Genomic DNA, 8,052 nt, shown 5'->3' on the forward strand with positions numbered 1-8,052 from the left:
AGAACAAATCCTACGAACACTCAGGAGTACTCTTACGCACATTTCAGTGCTGAAATGTTGGCATGGTTGTGTTTTCTTCTCTTGTGTAGTTCAATAAAATGCAATATTACAGTGATAATTCTGTCATATTTATTCATTTATTTATTTATTTCATATTTTTGGTAATTTACAAAGAATTTAAATTCTAAAATAAATTAAATGTGCCAATGATTTAAGATAAATCAAGTAAATTGGAAACATGCCATCAATTAGTAACCCCCCCACCATATTTATACGTGGCATTTCTCCATCCAAGGCCCGCAAAACAATGGCATATATATTGCTGCTGCGGCTTTCATCAATGTAAGAACACAGCTGCGAACAATTCTGAGGCTTACGAACGAGTTGGTGAATCTGACGTAGGGTTTTCTTAAGGAACCTCTTAAGAACAACTTAAGAAAGAATCTAAGAAGATTCTTAAGAAGATATTGGTGAATGAGGCCCAATGATCCTAAGCACTGTTCAAAATCCACCAAGGAATTCATGCAGAAGCACAAGTACAATTTTCTGGAATGGCCATCCCAGTCCCCAGACCTTAACATCATTGAAAATGTGTGGATTGATTTGAAGCAGGCTGTCTACACACGGAAGCCAAGAAACCTGACTGACCTGGAGGCGTTTTGTATGGAGGAATGGGCCAAAATACCACCTGCCAGACTTCAGGGACTTGTCTGTGGCTGTAGGAGGCGTCTACAGGCTGTTCTTGCAGCAAAAGGAGGCTCTACTAAATATTAATGGAATTATTTCTTTGGGGTACCCAAATTTATGCACATGGCTATTTTTGTTTTCACTACTGAGATGTTTCTGTTTCCATAAGGTATAACATGTGTTAAAATAAAGTTGCTGCTTCAAAAGCTCAGCAAGTGACAAACTGATGCAGTGATTTTCCTAAAGGGTGCCCAAACTTTTGCATACCACAGTAAGTAAACAGTATAAACTGTCAGTTTGTTGATTCAGTCATGAGAATAAAATGAGTTTGATTATAAGACGATGAAAATCTTTCTTTTCTCATTAAACTACAGAATGCTCCTTTAAGGCCAGAACACATTACACTTTCCTGAGATGAAGTACAAGATGAAGTACAAGATGAAGTACAAGATGAAGTACAAGATGAAGTACAAGATGAAGTATAAGATGAAGTACAAGATGAAGTACAAGATGAAGTACAAGATGAAGTACAAGATGAATAAACTTGTTCTGTTCTGTCAGAACACTTCATCCTGATGATGTTTCTCTGACAGTAAACTAAAACACTTCTCTCTTATTTCACGTTTTAAAGGAGAGTTTAGCTAACCAGGCTACACAGGCTAACCCGGATGTGGCGTCATAACAACGGTTACTAAGCAACGGTGTTTGTGCATTTTGCCTGGCAGACCAGCATTTCAACATTTTTAATGCTGATGGCGGGCGGTGTGATGGACCCGAGCCGGGCTCCGGTGGCCTTCGGCCGGCGGGCGGTACCGCAGCTGTTCGAGGAGCTGCAGCAGCCGGACGCGGACCGGCGGCTCCGGGCCCTGAACTCCCTCTGCGACCTGATGCACGACCCGGAGCGGATCCAGCAGACCGTCAGAGCGGGTAACTGACATCCAGACAGAACAACACGAGATGAAACCACCTATCATACACACAGGCTGATGAGAGAGATTACATCAGCTCACCTGATCACCGTGTGTATTATACAGACAGTAAGGAAAATAAGATGAAAACTCATCTTGATTATGAAAATAAAATCCCATGGTGAGTCATAAGTTTAGGTTAGAAAGTCACAATCATGACGTTAAAAAGTCCTTATTATAAGGTAGAAATCATAATCAATCAATCAATCAATCAATCAATCAATCAAAGCTTTATTGTCATTCAGCTGCACCAACAAACAGTGCAACAAAAATGACATTACGTTTCTCTGAGATCAATAACATGAACACAGTAAATACACACAAAACAAAGATATGATAATGTAGAACTAAAACTGTGATTGTGACTCCATCATCAATATGTTTCATCATATCAACAGGGGATCAATAATGTCAGCTCTCTCTCCTCCTTCTTCTGCAGGTTTTCTGCAGCAGCTGAAGGTTTTGTTGGAGGATGAAGATCCTTCAGTCAGAACAACAACCTGCGAGCTGCTTCTCATGCTGAGCTGCAAATACACAGCCAGGTAAACACACACCTGCACTGCCAGGTGTCACCAGCAGGTGGCGGCATGACACAGAGAGTCAGACGTCTGTCACACACAATCTCTCATGTGCAGAAAGACAGACAGACGTGAAACCACATCATGAATGATGGAAGCTTAAAGGAGCAGTTCACACAATCTCAGTCCTGATGATATAAAGTCCTCCTCTCCTCCTCCTGATGATATAAAGTCCTCCTCTCCTCCTCCTGATGATATAAAGTCCTCTCCTCCTCCTGAGGATATAAAGTCCTCCTCTCCTCCTGATGATATAAAGTCCTCCTCTCCTCCTGATGATATAAAGTCCTCCTCTCCTCCTCCTGATGATATAAAGTCCTCCTCTCCTCCTCCTGATGATATAAAGTCCTCCTCTCCTCCTCCTGATGATATAAAGTCCTCTCCTCCTCCTGATGATATAAAGTCCTCCTCTCCTCCTGATGATATAAAGTCCTCCTCTCCTCCTCCTGATGATATAAAGTCCTCCTCTCCTCCTCCTGATGATATAAAGTCCTCCTCTCCTCCTCCTGATGATATAAAGTCCTCCTCTCCTCCTCCTGATGATATAAAGTCCTCCTCTCCTCCTCCTGATGATATAAAGTCCTCCTCTCCTCCTGATGATGATATAAAGTCCTCCTCTCCTCCTGATGATATAAAGTCCTCCTCTCCTCCTCCTGATGATATAAAGTCCTCCTCTCCTCCTCCTGATGATATAAAGTCCTCCTCTCCTCCTCCTGATGATATAAAGTCCTCCTCTCCTCCTGATGATATAAAGTCCTCCTCTCCTCCTCCTGATGATATAAAGTCCTCCTCTCCTCCTCCTGATGATATAAAGTCCTCCTCTCCTCCTCCTGATGATATAAAGTCCTCCTCTCCTCCTCCTGATGATATAAAGTCCTCCTCTCCTCCTGATGATATAAAGTCCTCCTCTCCTCCTCCTGATGATATAAAGTCCTCCTCTCCTCCTCCTGATGATATAAAGTCCTCCTCTCCTCCTGAGGATATAAAGTCCTCCTCTCCTCCTCCTGATGATATAAAGTCCTCCTCTCCTCCTCCTGATGATATAAAGTCCTCCTCTCCTCCTCCTGATGATATAAAGTCCTCCTCTCCTCCTCCTGATGATATAAAGTCCTCCTCTCCTCCTCCTGAGGATATAAAGTCCTCCTCTCCTCCTGATGATATAAAGTCCTCCTCTCCTCCTCCTGATGATATAAAGTCCTCCTCTCCTCCTCCTGATGATATAAAGTCCTCCTCTCCTCCTCCTGACGATGCTAACAGCTCGACTGCACATGGACGGTGTAATTAAAGGTTTTTAAACGTGGTGGGTTGATTGTTGTCTCTGTGTCTCCTCCTGCAGCGAGGCCCTGCTCTCCTCCTCCCTCCTCCCTCCTCTGTCTCGGCTGCTGGACGACTCCTCGTCCTCCTGCAGGAGGAGCGTCCACCGAGTGATGAAGCAGCTCAGTGTGTGGACCTCAGGTACTCACACCTCACTGCATCTGTTTCACTCCTCCGTCTTCATTCAGTTTGGTGAAAACTGACCGATGTGATCTGATTTAAATAAATAACTGCAATTTAAGACTTCCATCAAGTAAAATCCACAATTTCTAACATGTTCACTGAGCATCATTCCTCACCGTTTGGGGCTCATCCTGGTAGTTTTGTTAAATATGTTCTGCTAGTAAAGGTAAACAGATGATTACTGAAGGACGATGACATCGAGTGGAAGAGGAATCAGACGAGCAGTCAGATCACAAAGTGTTTCTTCAGTCACCTTCTGTCTTCTGTCAGACTGACAGTGAGCTGAGTGAGCTCAGCCGGTCAAAGACGAAGCAGGAAGTGATTCTGTTTCTTCAGCCTGTCCTGATGAATCCCTGTGCTGCAGGTGCCAGCGCTCTCCTGCCTCTGGTTCCTAAACTGATGCTGAAGCTCAACGAGGAGGAGGACGAGGAGGTGCTGGTGCTGCTCCTCTCCACCGTCAGCTGCTGCTCCAGAGAGGACGTCCTGCCGGCTCTGGCCTCAGACGGAGTCTCTCTGCTCGGCCAAAAACTCTCCCATCCGTCCCCGAACATCCGCAGGGAGGCGGCTGCAGCCATGATGACCCTCAGGTCAGACCGCCACATCACACTCACACTTCAGCTTCTTTAACATGTTCGCTTCCACCTCTCGCAGCTCTGACATGGAAACTCAAGAAATGTATGTATGTAGAATATTTGCTGACTTCACAAGAAGGTCCAAATGATGTTTGTGTGTCGTGATCGCTTCTCTGCTGGTTTCAGTGTGTGTGAGGACGGGAGGCAGCAGGTCTGTGAGCAGGCGTTACTTCCTGTCCTTGTCGGTCTGCTGCAAGAAGACGACATAGAGATTCAGATCCACGCTGCAGGAGTCATCATGTACGCCGTGGTCATCACACCAGGTACACACACACACACACACACACACACACACACACCTGTCTGTCTGTGCAGCTGGACTTTCAGTTTGTCCAGCAGCACTGGCAGTTCTGGAAATGTTTCTCCTCAACATTTCCTGTTTTTCCTGGAAGTTAATGATCTTCTTGAGGCGAGACAAACGTCTCTGGACCGGGTTTCCTGCAGAACAGCTGGAGCAGATGTGTGAGTTTCACTGAATGTCGTCCTGCAGGGAAGCAGCAGTGTCTGGACCTGGACGCCATCCCCGTCCTGCTCGACCTGGTGTCGAAGGAGAAAGAGGAGGAGGATCGGAGGAGGGTCCTGGTCATGTACTCCCTGCGGGTTCTGACCGCCCTGGCCGAAGCTCCAGAGGGCCGGCGCCTCCTGCTGGAGCAGCTCCCCCTGCTGGTGGCGAGGAGCGGGGCTGCAGAGGAGGACGAGAACATCCGGCGGGCCGCTCAGACCGCCGTCAGCGTCATCACCTGGACTCCCTGATGACCTCTGGGTCACACATCATAAAGAAAACTATAAATGCATCAACTACGTTCATTAGTATTCATTTTTGGTGACAGTCCACAGAAGATGAACCCTGATGACCTCTGACCTCCAGCAGCAAAACAAGTTCACTTTGTGTTTATCAGACAAACATGGCAGCGATAGATAGATAGATAGATAGATAGATAGATAGATTAAAGGAACAGTTCCCCCAAAAATGTCAAACCCAGTTAACAGTGTTAGCATCAGGTAGTTGTGCTGAGCTAACAGTGTTAGCATCAGGTAGTTGTGCTGAGCTAACAGTGTTAGCATCAGGTAGTGGTGCTGAGCTAACAGTGTTAGCATCAGGTAGTGGTGCTGAGCTAACAGTGTTAGCATCAGGTAGTGGTGCTGAGCTAACAGTGTTAGCATCAGGTAGTGGTGCTGAGCTAACAGTGTTAGCATCGAGCTGTTTGGAGCCATTTGTTTGTGTTCTTTGGTTGTTTCTCTGTTTTAAATCAAGTCTCAGCTGCTTCAGTTGACTTTATATCAGCATTTCATTTTTGGGGTGAACTGCTCCTTTAATGTTGTTAAAGCCTGATTAAATAACATGATGTCAGCACTGCAGATAGATAGATAGATAGATAGATAGATTAAAGGAACAGTTCCCCCAAAAATGTCAAACCCAGTTAACAGTGTTAGCATCAGGTAGTTGTGCTGAGCTAACAGTGTTAGCATCAGGTAGTGGTGCTGAGCTAACAGTGTTAGCATCAGGTAGTGTTGCTGAGCTAACAGTGTTAGCATCAGGTAGTGGTGCTGAGCTAACAGTGTTAGCATCAGGTAGTGTTGCTGAGCTAACAGTGTTAGCATCAGGTAGTGGTGCTGAGCTAACAGTGTTAGCATCAGGTAGTGGTGCTGAGCTAACAGTGCTAGCATCAGGTAGTGGTGCTGAGCTAACAGTGTTAGCATCAGGTAGTGGTGCTGAGCTAACAGTGCTAGCATCAGGCAGTGGTGCTGAGCTAACAGTGTTAGCATCAGGTAGTGGTGCTGAGCTAACAGTGTTAGCATCGAGCTGTTTGGAGCCATTTGTTTGTGTTCTTTGGTTGTTTCTCTGTTTTAAATCAAGTCTCAGCTGCTTCAGTTCACTTTATATCAGCATTTCATTTTTGGGGTGAACTGCTCCTTTAATGTTGTTAAAGCTTGATTAAATAACATGATGTCAGCACTGCAGATCACACACACACACACACACCTGCTGTACTGTGAGACAGATAGAATAAAACATGAGAACACTTTATAATAACCATCAGTGATGAACGGTTAATTCACACTTCAGTACTTTTAATGTTAAGAAACAATAACGTGCTTCATAAAACATTTACTCATTCAGTTAAAAGGTGAAAACCATCAGCTGCAACAATCCAATAATCAACTGCTAATGAGTCGTTTACTGCTTGTTAACAGTGAAATAACGTTAAATAAAGTGTAATTAACTAAACATCTGCTGTTTTTATTTATACAGAATTATTCATTTAATGATATGATAGATGTTATAATGTCTCTGTAGTTAAAAGTCTATATAGATATCAAAGACCCAGAAGAAAACCCAGAGGACAGAACCTCACTGGACTCAGCGGACTCAGTGGACTCAGTGGACTCAGTGGACTCAGCGGGCTCAGTGGACTCAGTGGACTCAGCGGGCTCAGTTGACTCAGTGGACTCAGCGGACTCAGTGGGCTCAGTGGGCTCAGCGGACTCAGTGGACTCAGCGGGCTCAGTGGACTCAGCGGACTCAGCGGGCTCAGTGGACTCAGCGGACTCAGTGGACTCAGTGGACTCAGCGGGCTCAGCGGACTCAGTGGACTCAGCGGGCTCAGCGGACTCAGCGGGCTCAGTGGGCTCAGTGGAGCTCAGTGGTCTCAGCGGACTCAGCGGGCTCAGTGGGCTCAGTGGACTCAGTGGACTCAGTGGAGCTCCGGCCCGTCTCACTGGGTGTTTGTTCTAACACGGAGCAGGTCAGTGCTCCTCCTGAACACGGCCGAGTGGAGCTGAATAGCGTCTCCTCTGACCTGCTGCTCTGAATGCAGCGGCTCTTCACTCACATTAAGGTCGACGAACGTGAATGAAGCTCCTTTATTTCAAACCCACACTGAGCTGAGCAGCGCCTGAAGCTAAACGCTGACGTGAGGAGGAGGCTGAGACATCAGCTCCAACATCACCACACCACGCAGAGGAGCATGTTTAACATCAGGGTCAACAAAACCTTTCTTTGAGGAATATTAAGATATTTCTCTCTGAAACTACAACGAGTTGTTGACTGTTAAAGCTGCAGTATGCAGAACATGTAGCGGGCAGCACAGAAGGTCCGACTGCTGCCTACTGTAGCCACCGTTAGCTAGTTAGCGGCAGTAGCTCAGTCGGTAGAGACTTGGCTTGGGGGACTGGAAGGTGGCCGGTTCAAGTCCAGCTACAGACCACAATATGGAAGTGGACTGGTAGCTGAAGAGGTGCCAGTTCACTTCCTGGGTTGCTGCCGAGGTTCCCCTGAGCAAGGCACAGAAACCCCCTGTGCTCCCTGACATGCAGCCCACTGCTCCTGTTGCAGTGTGTATACTCACAATGTGCAGCTAGTGATGTGTTTGCATGTTTAATGTAAAAATCTCTGACAAATAAAGATGCTTCTTCTTTGAGTCGTGCAGACTGACAGCTCCGGGAAACTGTTGGTGTATATATGGGTTATATGATGGCACATGGCCGGAGCTAGCTGGTTAGCATGCTAACGTCATGATGTCAAAACTGTTATTTCTTCATATTATGTCGATCATTTTTTTTTTTCATGTTTTCAACTAAAATGATCCTTAATTCACCGTTCAGTTTGTTCTGAACACCAGCAGACGCACAAAATGTCCAAAACTGGACGATTTAAATCAGGAAGTGATTAAAGACAAAACAAGATCAAAA

General features: G+C 45.8%; 2 protein-coding genes across 3 annotated transcripts in view; both read left to right on the forward strand.

The window, feature by feature from the left end:
* Positions 1-8,052, forward strand: part of LOC115581335 (GTPase IMAP family member 8-like) — a 451,552-nt gene that overhangs the window by 266,848 nt on the left and 176,652 nt on the right. The gene's annotated exons all lie outside the window — the stretch shown is intronic.
* On the forward strand, positions 1,388-5,162 carry rsph14 (radial spoke head 14 homolog). The gene is made up of 6 exons (XM_030416402.1): positions 1,388-1,614; positions 2,095-2,197; positions 3,567-3,685; positions 4,092-4,314; positions 4,486-4,622; positions 4,850-5,162. The coding sequence occupies exons 1-6, from the start codon at positions 1,434-1,436 to the stop codon at positions 5,110-5,112; spliced, it is 1,026 nt and encodes a 341-aa protein (XP_030272262.1). The 5' UTR covers positions 1,388-1,433; the 3' UTR covers positions 5,113-5,162.

This window comes from Sparus aurata, chromosome 5 (genome assembly GCF_900880675.1).
Source record: "Sparus aurata chromosome 5, fSpaAur1.1, whole genome shotgun sequence".
NCBI classification, from domain to species: Eukaryota; Metazoa; Chordata; class Actinopteri; order Spariformes; family Sparidae; genus Sparus; species Sparus aurata.